Source organism: Dendropsophus ebraccatus, chromosome 12 (genome assembly GCF_027789765.1).
Source record: "Dendropsophus ebraccatus isolate aDenEbr1 chromosome 12, aDenEbr1.pat, whole genome shotgun sequence".
NCBI lineage: Eukaryota > Metazoa > Chordata > Amphibia > Anura > Hylidae > Dendropsophus > Dendropsophus ebraccatus.
In genome coordinates, this window is record NC_091465.1 from 18,395,125 (window position 1) to 18,413,012 (window position 17,888).

A 17,888-nucleotide genomic window follows, 5' to 3' on the forward strand; every position below is an offset into this window, starting at 1 on the left:
TAGTGGCATACCAGTGATATCCTCTCCTTTTTTTCCCCAGAACCATCCTCAGATCACGTCTCTATCAACAGTGGTGATACAGTCAGCCTGACAGAACAGATCACCGATGTTGTGAAGCAGCCGGCGTTTATTGCAGGCATTGGTGGTGCATGCTGGGTGATCTTGATGTGCTTCAGTGTCTGGATATACTGCCGCAGGAAGAAGAGGAAGGAGCTGAGCCATTATACAGGTAAGTGGACTCTATGTATGCTCAATAGGACAGTAAGTCCTTATGTGTAGTATCTGTGAATGTCACCCATACAGTGACTGATCCAGAGAAAACTAACACTGTCTGTGTCTTTATTCTGCAGCCTCCTTCGCCTACACCCCAGCAGGTAACTGTTCACTTCCTCTCATCATCATCATCATCCTCCTGTTATTGGCAGATATTATCAGGTTACCTATTAATAATGTTATTTCATTTCAGTGTCTTTTCCTCACACGGATGGCTCCTCTAGTCATATAACAGCCAGGTGAGAGAACATGTGTCAACACATTGGGGACGATTTACTAATTTTTTTAAGTTGCGCTCATCTGTATGGTAGAGTCAATAATTTCCAACCTGTGTGGGCTCCAGGTGTTATTAAACTACAACTCCCAGGCTGTGTGGGCATGCTAGGAGTTGTAGTTTAACAACAGCTGGAGAGCCACAAGTTGGAGATCATTGGTCTAAGAAATACACAGGATTAGTAAGTGTGCCTCTCAATGCATGAACTTTGTAACTGTGTTTCACGTGTGTGGCTCAAGTAAGATTTACAATACATATCCTATCCCATAGTGACTGTATGTCATCCATTTGAGTGTTCCTCAAAATGTAATAGTATAGTACCTCACCTGTCCACCATTGGTGTATGGTATTGCAGCTCATTTACATTGGTGGATCTCCTATACAATATCAGACTTGACAGTGTTACACTGTTCCTGGATGAAAGTTGCCCCTTTAAGAGATACACTGTTTATGATAAATCCCCTTAAGTTTAGCATGATGTCAGACCCCATTGCGGTTCCCTTCATATATGTCTGTTGTTTCCAGGCCTGGAATGTTGGCAACAAGTGCATCTAACTACCCCTGGCTGGCTGATTCCTGGCCCGCAACCAATCTCTTGAGAAACGGAAAGCCTAAGGAAGCTGCGGTGAACTGCTGCCCAGGAAACCTTAACCCTGCAGAGAGATACTACAATGGTAAGCTACAGACCCCATTGCGGTACCTGCACTGTAGAGTATAACCAAAAGATTACAAGAGCATAATGGACTGACCCCTAAATGACTGTCTGGCAGCCGATGCACACAGTGACCAAACATTACATTACAAATTTGCTTTTGTTTTGCCGAACTCTGCTGATGATCAGGTAAATTGAGGATCCTAATAAAGTATTCTAGACAATAAAGATAATTTTCTGGTAGTCGTCCTTTATAATCACTTGCAGAGCAAATCTCATTTCTGCCCTGTTGATTCTTTATATTAATTCGGAAAACGATTTGCTCAATAACAAAAAAGTCAATTAGAAGAAACATTGTGGAATTAATAAATCTTCTCTCGTTCGGGCAGATGCTGGAATCTCCAACTACATCGCACAGACTGAGAAATTTGGGACTGGTGTCTCGGATGGACCAATCTACAGCACCATTGATCCCACCAGTGATGACATGAGGACTTTTAATGGAGTTTACTCACAGCACACTACTCCCTATGCCACCACGCCTGTGGTGCCCTACGGGGGTGCAAACCTGCACTCTCCTGAATCAGAGGACAATGCCTGGAACGTACAGGCCGGGACGTCTGGAATTCTTTATGCACAGCCGGACCGTAACAAGACAGATAATGGTATGTAAATCGGGAAAGAGAAAAGCAGCAATTTATCGTCTATCGGATATACCTTTGGTGTTAAAGAATGTAACTTATATAATACATATTGCATATTCTGACAGAGGTATCAATAGCTAACATATTTGTAATTCACGTTATATATATATATAAAAAAAAAAAAAAAAGTTGTTTCCCGTATTAAATTTAAAGTTATAACATTGGCCACTAAGGGCCCTATTCCACGGGACGATTATCGTTCAGATTATCGTTAAGTCGTTCGAATCTAAGCGATAATCGTTCGGTTGAATAGCAGTTAACTTATCGACCGAACAAGAAATCGTTGATCGTTTAATAAGACCTGGACCTATTTTTATCGTTGCTCGTTCGCATTGAATTAGACGACGTTCGGTCGTTCTCAGTAGTGACGAAGGCAATAGCGACGACAAGACGACCGCAAGAACAATCATAAGTAACGATTATCGTTTCATGTAAATGGGTGAACGATTTCAGGTCATTCGCAATAGCGGTCGTTTGGATCGTTTATCGTTAACGATTATGCGAACGATAATCGTCCCGTGGAATAGGGCCCTAAGTGTCACTATTTTTAGCTCCACTGACTATTGTCAATTAATGTACGTCAATAATTATAGCAATTTTAAGGGTGACCAGGAAGGGAGGGTGGGAGATTTAAAGCTCTGCTCTTATGCTGTCAATCACAGTGCAGGGAGCAGGCAACAGACGTTGGAGAGAGACAGATGCATCCACATTACTCCACATTAGGTAATCCCTTTAACTAATCCTGTGTACTTTGTGTATATGATTGTGACATCTATCATTCAACTTTATTTTTACAGTATAAATTTGTGTCAAATTCCCCAAAATTGCAGTAAAAATTATGCAGTTTTACCGCAAATGGCACAATTCTTGCTCAAATTGGGGCTTTTTTACTGCAAATTTGCTGTAAAAGATTATGCAATTTTTCCGGCATTGGTGGAAATCTTGCTGAAATTGCACCATTTTTACAGTGCGTTTGTGGTGGGGGGATTACGAAAATTTTCTGCGATTGGCACAATTCTAGCTTAAATTAGCTCCATTTTTAATAGCTAATTGTGCTAAATTAGCAATATTTTATTCAGAAATGTGCCAACCATGGTAAAACTACAACATTTTTTACCACACATTTACACTTAAAGCCACTATTTTAGCCAGATTTGCACCAATTACAGTAAAATGTTTATTTTTTTTATCACAAAAACATAAAAAGGCGCAGTTGTAGCAAGAATTGTGCCATTCGTGGCAAAACTGCATACTTTTTACATTGCCTACCTGTCTCTCTGATGTCTGTTGTTCACTTTACACTGCGATTGACAGCATAAGAGCAGAGCTTTGAATGCTCTCTGTGAACAAGTATAACTACTACAATAGTGCTACTTTGTACAAGACTATAATACTGCTCCTATATACAAGAACATAACTACTATAAGGGTAGTAGTTATAATGTTCACACTACGTAAAAGTACGGCCGTTATTGCCATCGGCAACAACGGCCGTACTTTGTGCGGAGTGGAACAATGCCTCTACTTCAATGGGATCCCGGCAAGAGCGTATACATATCGTATACGCTCCCGCTGGGATCCCATGCGGACCCGCAAATAACTGACATGTCAGTTTTCTGCCGCCGTAATTCAGTGAACTGCGGCCCGCATCAGAATACTGCGGCTGGAAAGATCATCCGGCTGGTACTTAGGTCGGGTCACGGAACGGCCGGTCTCTTTACGTTGTGTGAACATAGCCTAATACTGCTCCTATATACAAGAATATAACTACTATAATACAGTCTCCTATATACAAGAATATAACTACTATAATACTGCTCCTATATACAAGAATATAACTACTATAATACTGCCCCCTATATACAAGAATATAACTACTATAATACTGCCCCCCCTATATACAAGAATATAACTACTATAATACTGCCCCCTATATACAAGAATATAACTACTATAATACTGCCCCCTATATACAAGAATATACTATAACACTGCTCCTATATACAAGAATATAACTACTATAATACTGCTCCTATATACAAGAATATAAATACTATAATACTGCCCCCTATATACAAGAATATAACTACTATAATGCGGTTCAGGGAAGAAAAAAAGAGCGCTGCACCTCACACCTATGGCTGATACTAGTGCCCCTAGGCTAAATAAAAAAACCACATCAGAATTTTGTGTATGAATTGATCAAGCCATACTGCCCCATGTACCATTGTGCAGGTATCTGATACACATGGGTCCCTACACTAAGTCCACACTGTGCCGGTCAGTGGCCACCAACTCCGCAGGCGTGCACAGTCAGGGAACGGGGGCCATGGGACGGCCCTGCGACCCCCATGCCACAGGACCAGACCCAAAAACACCACACCAGAACCCTGCCAGCACCGCCGGCGGAGAAGGTTGCCCCCAAACAGCACAAGTCTGGATGAGGTATTGCGCTCACCATAGCTGCTGCAAACAGAATGGGAAAAGACAGGAGGGATTAAAACCATGTGCACTCAGGTGTCTCCTGCTAATTGCGGTCATGTGGGTCTCACCAGGAGGAGTGCAAAACACGGAGAAAAGAGAAACAAAATGCGGTTCAGGGAAGAAAAAGAGTGCTGCACCTCACACCTATGGCTGATACTAGTGCCTCTAGGCTAAATAAAAAACACATCAGAATTTTGTATATGAATTGATCAAGCCATACTGCCCCATGTACCATCGTGCAGGTATCTGATACACATGGGTCCCTATAATCCCTCCTGTCTTTTCCCATTCTGTCTGCAGCAGCTATGGTGAGCGCAATACCTCATCCAGACTTGTGCTGTTTGGGGGCGACCTTCTCCGCCGACGGTGCTGGCCGGGTTCTGGTGTGGTGTTTTTGGGTCTGGTCCTGTGGCATGGGGGTCGCATGGCCGTCCCATGGCCCCCGTTCCCTGACTGTGCACGCCTGCGGGGTTGGTGGCCACTGACTGGCACGGTGTGGACTTAGTGTAGGGACCCATGTGTATCAGATACCGGCACGAGGTACATGGGGCAGTATGGCTTGATCAATTCATACACAAAATTCTGATGTGTTTTTTATTTAGCCTAGGGGCACTAGTATCAGCCATAGGTGTGAGGTGCAGCACTCTGTTTCTTCCCTGAACCGCATAACTACTATAATACTGCTCCCTATATACAAGAATATAACTACTATAATACTGCTCCTATGTACAAGAATATAACTACTATAATACTGTCCCCTATATACAGGAATATAACTACTATAATACTGCCCCTATATACAATAATATAACTACTATAATATACAAATAGAAAGTCAAAGATACGTGCACTCACCGATGTAGTGTGCCGCTGGGGTACTTTAATGGAGGTTACATCCAAACGTGCAGGGAGGGGGGAGTGGAGGCAGGTGTATTCTCAGGTGTAGACAACAATTGTTTCACGTGTTCCCACGCTTCTTCCGGTCTACGGAAGAAGCGTGGGAACACGTGAAACAATTGTTGTCTACACCTGAGAATACACCTGCCTCCACTCCCCCCTCCCTGCACGTTTGGATGTAACCTCCATTAAAGTACCCCAGCGGCACACTACATCGGTGAGTGCACGTATCTTTGACTTTCTATTTGTACATTACCTTACTGCTTATACGGAGCACCCTGAGTTCAGTGGCCATAGTGGGGACACCTCACAGGTCTCTTTCCTGGGAATCCGGCTGCCGGAGATTGCGAGGGCGGTGCGATCCACCCCTCCTTCCTTGTCAATAACTACTATAATACTGCTCCTATATACAAGAATATAATTACTATGATCAGTCACTATAGGATCAGTGCAGAATTCTGTCCGATCACTATATATTACATGACTATTATTCTGTAATGTTTCCCGATTTCTATGTAGCTGTTATTGTCTTGTTGCAGTCAATAAGCCGGGTAAACAAAAAGCAATGGGGAAACCAGTGAAGACGCCGTCTCTGAATTGGACAGAAGTGCTGCCGCCTCCACCACCAGCCAACGAGCTGAATCACTACCAGGATGAAGACTCCGATGTGGAAATGAAGTGAGTTTTCCTCCAGACGAGCCGCCTCTTCCAGCCCGGCTTCTGCTCCAGTGTCTGTCAGGCAGCAGCGAGCCAGCACTTTCCTGGCGAGCGTTTATGTTTGTTTATAATTGCGCTAATATAAGACTCTGCTGTTTGTAAACCGCGGACCTGAGCGTCTGATTCATTGTAATAGACACAACAATGAAGCCGGATTCTCCTTTGAGGCCCCAGTACGGCTACATCTGTGGACATTCCTGGTTGTCACTCAGATCACGTTCAACAAAGAGCAAGAGCGAAATGATTTATTGTTCTGGGAATATTATCACTTAAACTGTAAATAATAAATGTCGAAAATGGAGGATTATGAGCCGGTGACAGAGTATTTATTAGAATATATTGTGTAGCCCTGCTGATATGTAGATATTAGAAGTCATGAAATGGCAAGGGGCAAGTCTCAGTACTATAGGTCCTGCAGATGTATAACAAACAGAAAAAGGGAGGTGAGGGCCCCATATTCCCCCTAAAACGGATTTAGCATTTTTTTGGAGATTTTTGTAAATTTGCAATATTATGCACAATCCAGGATTAAAATGTATTATTATCTACAGTTCTGAGTCAGAGGAATGGTGTCCACCGCTACCAGAAAGGACGTATTTGATGGAGAATATTCCAGAAGATTGTCCTCCCCCACCCCCTCGCGGAGAAGCTTCTTCCCCAGCACAGTCCTATGGTCAGCAGTCCACGGCTACACTCACTCCATCCCCCCGAGATGAGCTCCATGAGACAGAGGACATCCCCAGGCTACAACAGTTTGACCTTCCCCCCCATCCCAGGTAAGAATTTTCTCAACCCATATGTATAAAGTGTGCTGTCCTCAGTTATAGAGGAATAACGCATTTGAGTCCAAGAATATTGCAATGCTGTATGTTGTTTTTTCCTTTTTCATATATAGACGAATGCCATCAGGATCTGTACCAATGCAAAGAGCACCCAGTCCCCCGCTGACACAGTCGAACCCCAGCCTTTATACAGAGGGGGGAGAGACGCCACGGCATGGGCACAGACGGAACCTCAGCCAGAATCCCACACTCAGCTCAGAGAATGTCAGTTACCCCAACACAGGTCAGTACAGACAGTGCTCTATAATAATACTGCCTCCTATGTACAATAATACAAGTACTATTATACTGCCCCCTATATACAAGAATATAACTACTATAATACTGCTGCTATATACAAAAATATCTACTATAATACTGCTGCTATATACAAGAATATAACTACTATAATACTGCTGCTATATACAAAAATATCTACTATAATACTGACCCTATGTACAAAAATATAACTCCTATAATACTGCTCCTATATACAAGAATATAACTACTATAATACTGCCTCCTATATACAAGAATATAACTACTTTAATGCTGCTCCTATATACAAGAATATAACTACTATAATACTGCTCCTATATACAAGAATATAACTACTATAATACTGCCCCCAGTGTACAAGAATATAACTACTATAATACTGCTCCTATATACAAGAATATAACTACTATATACTATATATATACTATAATACTGCCCCCAGTGTACAAGAATGGTATTACTATAAATAATATTCTTCTGTTCTCAGGAAAAGCACAACCCCTCTCAGGAGATATTAGTACGCCCCCTGGACAGAAATCAAAAGGAAAAAAGAAATCGAAATCAGCTCACTATCGCCGGGAGGCCAAGCAGGGAGGTGAGTCGTCTTATTCGCTTAGAATTTTCGGAAAAATTATTCCTGCAACATGTATTGTGCTCAGGGCAATTCACATTCATTGTTTGTTTGTTTTTCTTCCTTTGTTCTTGCTCCTTATTTCCACATAAGACAATAAAGCATGTATTCCATCCATCCTGTCACTAACACCTCAGCACTGCACATGAATGTGATGATAACACTACCCGCCATATTGCCAGTTATAGTCTGGACATTTCTGTATTCTAAGTATGTCTGTCATTTTTTGCCCCCCAGATCTCCCCCCACCACCTGAGCCCCCACCTGCTGATGAAGAGCCAGGCTCCCCCCACCTGGATTATTGCGGCTCATCGCTGGAGAGAGAAGCCGCCACCACCACCACGTCATCTGTGGAGAGAAGATCTGGAGCAGGACACCAGCGGGGCGGCTCAGCACACCCACTCCACCAGAGAGAAGGTATGTTATACTACACATCCTCATCGTCTATGTGTCCGCAGTTCTGTGTGCCATGTACCCAACTAAAGCTGGTTGTGGTGGATCACTGCCGGAATTGTTTGTAAGACTACAACTCCCATCCTGTTCTTATATATCAGGGTAACCCAACCTGTGGCACATTAGCTGTTACATTATTACGTTTCCCATCATGCCCTGATGGGAGTTGTGGTTGTGGAACAGTTGGAGAGCCACAGGTTAGGTCCACTGCCTTAGGATCATATACCTGAGAAATACTAGAGTCTTGTCATCTGTGCAGATTGTTGGGGAGGATCGGATAGGACTCCCCCGTCATGGACGTTGTTGTAGTTCATGTACTTATCCCCTTTCTCCCATTATCATTGTAGATGAAGAAATCATTCCATACTGTAAACCCAACTTCCTGTCCAGAAGTCAGATGTCCAGTAATTGTTCTACATCAGGAAGCAGCTCGTCCCGGGGGTCCGCAGGCTCCAGGAGTCATCCATCCGGAAGAAGCAAAACAGGGGACCGGAAAGAGGTAAGAGATCACCCTGGGAGGACTGTACCCCAAAGTGTCTTCTGCTAGTACAGGAACTAAAACGTACTTATAATCATCTTACATGGCGGATGTTTTGGGGTATTGAGACCCCCACTGATCACAGCCGAGTTGTGTGCCCCTCTGGGTTTGCTCCGTTCTCCTTGGCATCAGTGTACAGATAGATAGAATGTTTGAGACCTTGTATCCATCTGTATCCTGCATTCTCAGGTTTCAGAGGAGAGACAAGCAGAAGTAAAGGGGGCACAGCGCCCCTATGTGTGTGATCACAGGGACCTCAGCCCCCGGCCCAAAACTTGTAATCACCTATTAGGAATATTTCAAAACTGCACTGAAAATAAGACCCCCCCCCCCCCCTGCCCTGTGTACTAAGCGTTACATTGGGGTCTGCAGCTGCTGCTCTGATGATGTACACAGTCAGGACTATATCTTGTGGGACACAGGCCACATGTTGTGTCAGTGCAGATTGTATATTAACGTTATACAGTGTAATAGGAGGTGCCCGTCTGTAGCGCTCATCAGTGCCGTATTATTGGTGACTACAAGCTGCGCGTAGTTCGGGAGGGTGATGCATGGTGTGATGATGAGAGTTTCCGTCTCTTCCTGAATGTCGAGTCTTCTTACAGCCGCCCGGACTCCAGTCTAAGGTTTCAAAGCTACAATATGATATTTTGTGTCTTATTGTTGCCTATGGGGCCCGATGAGTAATGGCGGCTCTCACTCACCCCATAGAAGCAGAGCCATGAAGGGTTTCAGCAGCTGGAGCCTCGGGCGATGACGGATCTTGAGGACACATTGTGCCGGTTTTCAGCCCAAGAACATTATTAACTTTAATAGAAGCAAATGTGGAGAATGCCTGAGAATGTGAGTCATGGGACAGGAATAGATAGGTGTTGGTTATCCCACCGTACAAAGCAGATGACAGTATAACTAGAGAGACTTGCCTTTAAGGGATCTGGGAAAGTTGGTTAGGAGCCAATATGGCCACCATTATAGGTTCCTCAGAAATGAGAGCAGAGAATGTCCTGTCTTGTTACGTGGTAAAACCTCCCATCTAGAGATGAGTGAACCTGGAGCATGCTCTAGTCCATCCGAACCCGAATGTTCGGCATTTGATTAGCGGTGGCTGCTGAAGTTGGATAAAGCCCTAAGGCTATGTGGAAAACATGGATATAGTCATTGGCTGTATCCATGTTTTCCAGACAACCTTACAGCTTTATCCAAGTTCAGCAGCCCCAGCTAATCAAATGCCGATCGTTCGGGTTCGGATGGACTCGAACCCGAACCCGGTTCGCTCATCTCTACTCCCATACCTTTATATTGTTGCACACCTAGCTGAGCCTTTCAGGTGTCGGGGAAAGCTTGGTGATAACATCTTTGGTCAATATTATTATTCACCATAGTTCAAAGATATTGATGCAACTGGTAACTTTTCTGTAGTGAGACCCATTACTGGGATGACATAAAACCAGAAGCCTTTCCCCGGCTGCCGGCGGTTGAGCTGTACGGAGCAGCAGATCTGGTTACACTTTCCCCCGGGACGCTGTACCTTCCTGCACAGGTGACTCCGGGCCCCGCACACCAGTAAATGCCTCCACAACTTCACTAAAACCTCAACCTGAGGACTTCAAAGATCCCGAGAGGCCGAAGCCTCGAGCAGAAACCCGATCACACGAGACTCATGAAAGCCGAGAGCCCCGCTCATTCCCAGGGGAAATATCTGCTCTTTTTTTGTGCACCTTTCTGTAGGTGACAGGAGACGTGATGGATTTATCGGCCTCTTCTTGTCAGGTTACTGACGGCTTCCTTTCACAAGGGCAAAATCTCTCATCCGCGGGAATTTCTCCCATAAGAATCAGTGTATTATGAGGAATAGCTAGAGATGTGACCGAGCGGATACAGGGAAGGTCCAGGAAGACTAGGATCGATGAATACGAGAACTTCACCTGCAGTCAGATGGCGAGCAGTCTTTTGTCCCCTGTTATCAGCCATTGAAGGCCAATCAAACTGTTGTCTGAGCCAAAGCTTGTATACATCCTGAACATTCATTTGTTGGCACCCCATTTTGAAATTTTCCCAGTGTATCCATGCCTGAGAGGCATCATGGGGGGATTCTTGCCTTACTTGTAGATGAACATTACATATGCCATCCCTTACTGATCCTGTGTTACATGTTGTATTATACTCCAGAGCTGCACTCACTATCCTGCTGGTGGGGTCACTGTGTACATACATTACATTACTTATCCTGTACTGATCCTGAGTTACATCCTGTATTATACTCCAGAGCTGCACTCACTATTCTGCTAGTGTAGGCGCATACAGGATATGTAAGATACTCTTTTTATTCTGTACTAGAAAATGTACCCGGCGCTGCCCGGGTATAAAGTGTCAGTGTGTTAATTAGATTTGTTCTAAGGTGCCCAGGAGGCCAAGCTGAAGGTATTGTTTCATCTTAGTTAATCAGTGGAATTAGTGTATACCTGTAGTGCATAGTTGGAGGGGTTCTGTATACCCACAATGTATAAAGTGTCAGTGTGTTAATTAGATTTGTTCTAAGGTGCCCAGGAGGCCAAGCTAAAGGTATTGTTTCATCTTAGTTAATCAGTGGAATTAGTGTATACCTGTAGTGCATAGTTGGAGGGGTTCTGTATACCCACAATGTATAGTTTTTAGGGGTCTCGCACATCTGTAGTGCATAGTTTGGGGGGCTGTATACCTATAGTGTATAGTTGAGGGAGGTCCTGTATACCTGCAGTGTACAGTTGGTGAAGGTCCTGTATACCTGTACTGTATAGTTTGGGGGTTCTGTATACCTGTAGTATATAGTTGGTGCTGTATACCTGTAATGTATAGTTGGTGGAGGTCTTGTATACCTGTAGTTTATAGTTTGAGGGTCCTGGATACCTGTAGTGTATAATTGGTGGAGGTCTTGTATACCTGTAGTATATAGTTCGGGGGTCCTGTATACCTGTAGTAAATAGTTTTGAGGGTCCTGTATAACTATAGTATAGAGTTGGTGGAAGTCCTGTATACCTGTAGTGTATAGTTTGGGTCTTATATACCTGTAGTATATAGCTGGTGGAGTTCCTGTACACCTGTAGTATATTTGGGGTCCTGTATACTTGTAGTGTAGAGTTGGTGAAGGTGCTGTATACCTGTATTATAGAGTTGGTGTAGGTCCTGTATACCTGTAGTGTATGGTTTTGAGGTCCTGTATACCTGTAGTGTATAGTTTGGGGTCCTGTATACCTGTAGTGTATAGTTTTGGGGTCCTGTATACCTGTAGTGTATAGTTTGGGGTCCTGTATACCTGTAGTATATAGTTGGTGGAGGTCCTGTATACCTGTAGTATAGAGTTTTGGGGTCCTGTATACCTGTAGTGTAAAATATGGGGTCCTGTATACCTGTAGTATATAGTTTTGTGGAGGTCCCGTGCACTTGTAGTGTATAGTTTTGGGGTCCTGTATACCTGTAGTGTCCTGTATACCTGCAGGGTTGTATTTACCCGTATGGCAGTGTTATTCAGTCACAGTGTGTCGGTATTGGTCATGTCTGGTATGGGGGTGTTATCCAGTCACAGTATGGCGGTATTGGTCAGGTCTGGTATGGCAGTGTTATCCAGTCACAGTATGGCGGTATTGGTCAGGTCTGGTGTGGCAGTGTTATCCAGTCACAGTATGGCGGTATTGGTCAGGTCTGGTGTGGCGGTGTTACCCAGTCACAGTATGGCGGTATCTGGTATGGAGGTGTTATCCAGTCACAGTATGGCGGTATTGGTCAGGTCTGGTATGGAGGTGTTATCCAGTCACAGTATGGCGGTATTGGTCAGGTCTGGTATGACAGTGTTATCCAGCACAGTATGGCGGTATTGGTCAGGTCTGGTGTAGCAGTGTTACCCAGTCACAGTTTGGTATACCTGTAGTGCCCTGTATATACATGTACTTTATAGATGGAGTAGGGGGTCCTGTATATACATGTACTGTATGGATGGAGTAGGGGGTCCTGTATATACATGTACTGTATAGATGGAGTAGGGGGTCCTGTATATACATGTACTGTATAGATGGAGTAGGGGGCCCTGTATATACATGTACTGTATAGATGGAGTAGGGGGCCCTGTATATACATGTACTGTATAGATGGAGTAGGGGGCCCTGTATATACCTGTACTGTATAGATGGAGTAGGGGGTCCTGTATATACATGTACTGTATAGATGGAGTAGGGGGTCCTGTATACATGTACTGTATAGATGGAGTAGGGGGTCCTGTATACATGTACTGTATAGATGGAGTAGGGGGTCCTGTATACATGTACTGTATAGATGGAGTAGGGGGTCCTGTATATACATGTACTGTATAGATGGAGTAGGGGGTCCTGTATATACATGTACTGTATAGATGGAGTAGGGGGTCCTGTATACATGTACTGTATAGATGGAGTAGGGGGTCCTGTATACATGTACTGTATAGATGGAGTAGGGTGTCTACCAGTTATTACTGTGGATGTTGTGAGGCAGCTTCCCTAGCAACCATTGCTCCCTGTGAAAATGAAAGCAGTAATCCTATTGGTTGCTAAGGCTCCAACTGCCGTGTCTGCTGCAGCTAATTATATCACCTGTGTGTGCAGTGAGGAGATTTTTCCATTCATCTCTATGGGGCGCCTCTCTTTCCCCTCCCCCTCCCCTCCTGTACATCTGGCGGGGACGGGACCTTCGCAATAACCTTCCCGGGCACCCAATGTATCTGTGTGCCAAATTTGGGGTCAAACGGTTCAGGCGTTTGGAAGGACAGACAGACAGACAGAAGGACAGACAGACTTTGATTTTTAGGATATAGATTATACTTGTTGCACCTGTGGCTATGTGCAAAAAGTCTGATGGCTTTTCTTAAGGTAGCCATACACCTTCAATAACTCTTGGCTGAATGATTGTTCTGGGGATGGGTAACACAGGCTTATATTGGCCTATTCCGTGTATCAGTCATGTCTACAGTATTCTACGTGTTACATTCGGGAGCCAACAATTATTTTGGATGTGATAACGCGCAGAATTTCGGTTGAATTGCTGTGTAATATTTTCAGCTTAGAATCCACCATTAATCCGTATATTTCTCTCCCTTCCCCCCCAGGACAAGAGATGAGGAGACAGCGGCCGCCGCTAAACTCAATTTCCTGCCACGACGTTGTACACAGAGACGTTTCGTCAAAGACACTTTAAAACTTTTCCAGTATTTTCCATTCATGGCTTATTTATGACTTTTTCAGAAGTTTTTTTTTTTTTTCGTATTTTACATGTAAATAATTGCACCCGTTTCCTGGGATCCTTTCCGGAGAATGGAAATGACGTTACTATATTTATAAAAGTTACAAAAGCAAGTTGTACATTAAAAAAATGTTGCTGTTTTTGAATGTGCCAAGTTTTCTAGCCAGTACGATGTTTGCACTCGCGTGTACAGAACGACAGGACTGAAAAAAATACGTAAAAAGCACAAGGCTTGTTGCATGCGGCCCAGGCAGAGAGGACGGTGCTCTGGCGAAGACCGAGGATTGTGCCAGCCGGAGACAAGGGGGTGGAGACTAAGGACTGGCGCCATGGGGGCGCAAACTTACTGAGACCTTTAAATGACCGAGAGGCTTTGAGCCTGAAGTACGAAAGCAGCCAACGGCAAGCGGGAGGAGCCGTCACTGTGACTTATGACCCCTTTGGTCTATTACGAGTGGCGCTGTTGAGGCAGCGTCATGTGACTGCACTTGTAATAGGCCCAAAATTAATTTTGTATGCTACAAATAAAGATTTTTGCTAAACATTCTAACTGATTTCTGCTGCTCTGAATCCGACCGCTGACAACGTCTAATATCAGAATCAGCGCACTTATCCCTAGGGTTGTAAGGACAACCAGGACATGTATTGTACCCAGCAGTCACGTCTCTTGACTAACTTGCTGTGCAGGTTGCATGTTGGGAAGTTTGGATCTAAATGAGCAGCTGGCGACACAGGAGCAGAAGCCATGACATCAATGAATGTCAATGAGTAGAGTTGATCAAATCTCAGGAAATCCCAGGTTCTATCGAACTCGAACATTCAGGAACCCTCCGCATTTAATTGCTGATGCCTTCCCGGTCCGTGGGGAAGGAGGAGAGTGCCCGGGTACCTATTACCTAGGCTGAATCTCAGAATTCCAGGCGGTCCCCAGGCACGCCTCCTCCTTCCCCACGGACCGGGAAGGCATCAGCAATCAAATACAGAAGGTTTGTGAATGTTCGAGTTTGATCAACTCTATCAATGAGTAGGCATTTGCCTGGGCAGAAGTTGGAAGGGATGCCAGGATGGAGGTGTAGGAAAATGAGGCGTCTAGTTGGGCCACAGTCATGAAACTAGTAGACACAAAAGGGAGACACAGTATTGGAGGAGATCAACATTACTAATAGGGTACCATACCACAGTCAAAGTGTAAAAGGGGTTACAGTTACTAGTGGACACCACAGGGGGCAGTATAGAAGGTGTCATAATTATTGGTGTACAAAAAGGGGCAGTATTGGGAGGGGGTTGAAGTTACTAGTGGAGACCACAGGGGGCAGTATTGGACCCTCTTCTTAATTTTTATTAATGACCTTGTGAGGCTAATGCTATATTCACACTGTGCAAAACGGATGCAAAAAAAAATACATGTGTATTTCAAGGTAGAAACACTTTACAGGGGATTTATCAAACATGGTGTAAAGTGAAACTGGCTCAGTTGCCCCTAGCAACCAATCAGATTCCTCCTTTCATTTTCCAAAGAGTCTGTGAGGAATGAAAAGTGGAATCTGATTGGTTGCTAGGGGCAACTGAGCCAGTCTCACTTTACACCATGTTTGATAAATCTCCCCCATTGTGTATGAGGTTCAGTCTGCAGGGTACAGGTGACTGCAGCGCATACATGTAGATGGCAGAAGATCAATTACATCTAATGGCCTCCCACCAGCTCAGATCAATAGGAGCCTCCTATTAGGATAGAGGGAGAGGAGTTCATCAATTGCCCCAATAATAATGATATGTAATGTAATCAGCGATCAATAGTTCACTCTCCAGTTTCACAGCCGCCCAGATCCCATCACTGCCCGGACTACGGCAACAGCAAGTGATCAGAACTGAGGACAGATCATGTAGATGTGACCTGCAGTCCTATGTAACACCACAGATAATAAGATGCTAAAAATACTTTGTCAGCTATAAATAGCCAGTAGTGATGTCATCATTGCAATGTTTAGGAAAATCTGCTTCCTGTTGCTCATCCCTGGTAAGAACATCACAGTAAGCCATGGCCTAGTCAGAATTGGCTGATAACAGGGAGCAACAGATTATATTCAGCTTTTCTACAGTCATGGGATGGCAGATAACAGGGAGCAAAAGCCTATACTATATAATATATCCTATTCCTTCCGGTCTGCAGCAATGTGGGGGTCTCAGACTCTGCTACTAATGATTTCTCTCTGGTAAAACATTAGCACAACCGAAATCAATATCACAGCAACATGAGAAGGGGAGAAATGGAGGAAAGCGAGACCCAGGGGAGGGAGGCAGACAGACACTGAGGCCTCATCCACATAGGGGCGCCCAGGAATGTGATCCAGATAACACCAGCCTCAGCCATGCTGCCAGACCCCCATACCTCACATCAAAGACATGTGGGGACCCCCAGGAGCAGCAGGATCACAAGGACCACAGATCCATGTGAGGAGAGAGTTGTGTGACAAAACTATTTACCGGTATCTATAGGAAATGTTTGCAATTTGGGAAGAGGTAACCAATAGAAATTGAGAAACAGCACTTGCATGAAGTCTATGTGAAAAGCTTAAAGGGCAACTCCACCCAAATCTAAGGATCAGTACAAATATAGACCAGAAAAACGTGTACGAATTGCTTTAAACTTAGCTTTTATTCTGCCCATTTAAAGGGGTAGTCCACCAAAAATGTTTTTCTTTCAAATCAACTGCTGCCATGAAGTGCCAGAAATTTGTAATTTACTTCTATTAAAAAATCTCAAGCCTTCCAGTACTTATCAGCTGCTGTATGCCCAGCAGGAAGTTGTATTATTTCCAGTCTAGAGAGCAGGAGAGGTTTTCTATGGGGATTTGCTACTGCTCTGGACAGTTCCTGACATGGACAGAGGTGGCAGCAGAGAGCACTGTGTCAGACTGGAAAGAAAACACCACTTCCTGCTGGACACACAGCAGCTGATAAGTACTGGAAGACTTAAGATTTTTTAATAGAAGTGAATTACAAATCTCTGGCACTTTATGGCACCAGTTGATTTGAAAGAAATTTTTTTTTGGTGGACTACCGCTTTAAGAAACCCCCATAAATAGTGCCCCCATACCAAAACTAATAAAAGTAATACAAATCAGGCAAAATAGTGTAAGAGTAGTGATTACACCTCAATGCCCTAGAATGAGTATCCGGGTAGACATGTAAGAGTAATCTCCCAGCGCGTTTCTACCACTATTAGTGGCGTCATCAGGGGAGTAGGATAACGGACTTTTATAGGATTTATCAGAGGGCCCTGGATACAATGTTATTCACAGTATTATGGCAACAGCAGAGTATTAGTGCACCTTGTCACATATATCCTTCCTATGACTAAGGTTTATACCAGACGCTGAAAACATCTATAGTTTAAAGCTTGCCATATATATATAACAGTGACATCTGTGCATCTGTATCCAGGGCCCTCTGATACATCCAATAGAGGTCCGTTATCCTACTCCCCTGATGACACCACTAATAGTGTCAGAAACGCGCTGGAAGATTACTCTTACATGTCTACCCGGATACTCATTCTAGGGCATTGAGGTGTAATCACTACTCTTACACTATTTTGCCTGATTTGTATTACTTACAAGGATCAATACATTCCGGATGTGTAGGATTTCCATTATATCATATGCAAATAGTTTGGGTATGGGGGCACTATTTATGGGGGTTTCTTAAACAAGCAGAATAAAAGAGAAGTTTTAGACACGTCCCACATTTTTTCTGGTATATCTTGGATTGCAGAGTGGTGGTGGTTGTTTATTCTCACTCGTATCATATACCTGTACGTACTCAGTTTGTACAAATATCAATTCTATATACTGTACTAGAAAATGTATAACGTGTCAGTGTGTATAGGGGGTCCTGTATACCTGTAGTATAGAGTTGGTGG

The 17,888-nt window shown here is 43.9% G+C and overlaps 1 protein-coding gene across 8 annotated transcripts in view; it reads left to right on the forward strand.

Moving 5' to 3' along the window:
- Positions 1 to 13,944, forward strand: part of ROBO3 (roundabout guidance receptor 3) — a 310,461-nt gene extending 296,517 nt beyond the window's left edge. For all 8 annotated transcript variants that reach the window (XM_069947694.1, XM_069947692.1, XM_069947699.1 and 5 more), the window contains 12 exons: positions 41 to 229; positions 351 to 374; positions 467 to 512; positions 1,073 to 1,221; positions 1,589 to 1,864; positions 5,823 to 5,961; positions 6,552 to 6,776; positions 6,896 to 7,065; positions 7,588 to 7,695; positions 7,969 to 8,148; positions 8,532 to 8,683; positions 13,833 to 13,944. In XM_069947694.1, coding sequence (XP_069803795.1) covers positions 41 to 229; positions 351 to 374; positions 467 to 512; positions 1,073 to 1,221; positions 1,589 to 1,864; positions 5,823 to 5,961; positions 6,552 to 6,776; positions 6,896 to 7,065; positions 7,588 to 7,695; positions 7,969 to 8,148; positions 8,532 to 8,683; positions 13,833 to 13,844 — 1,670 coding nt within the window. In that variant the 3' untranslated portion in view covers positions 13,845 to 13,944. The remainder of the gene's footprint in view (positions 1 to 40; positions 230 to 350; positions 375 to 466; positions 513 to 1,072; positions 1,222 to 1,588; positions 1,865 to 5,822; positions 5,962 to 6,551; positions 6,777 to 6,895; positions 7,066 to 7,587; positions 7,696 to 7,968; positions 8,149 to 8,531; positions 8,684 to 13,832) is intronic.
- Positions 13,945 to 17,888: the final 3,944 nt, after the last annotated feature.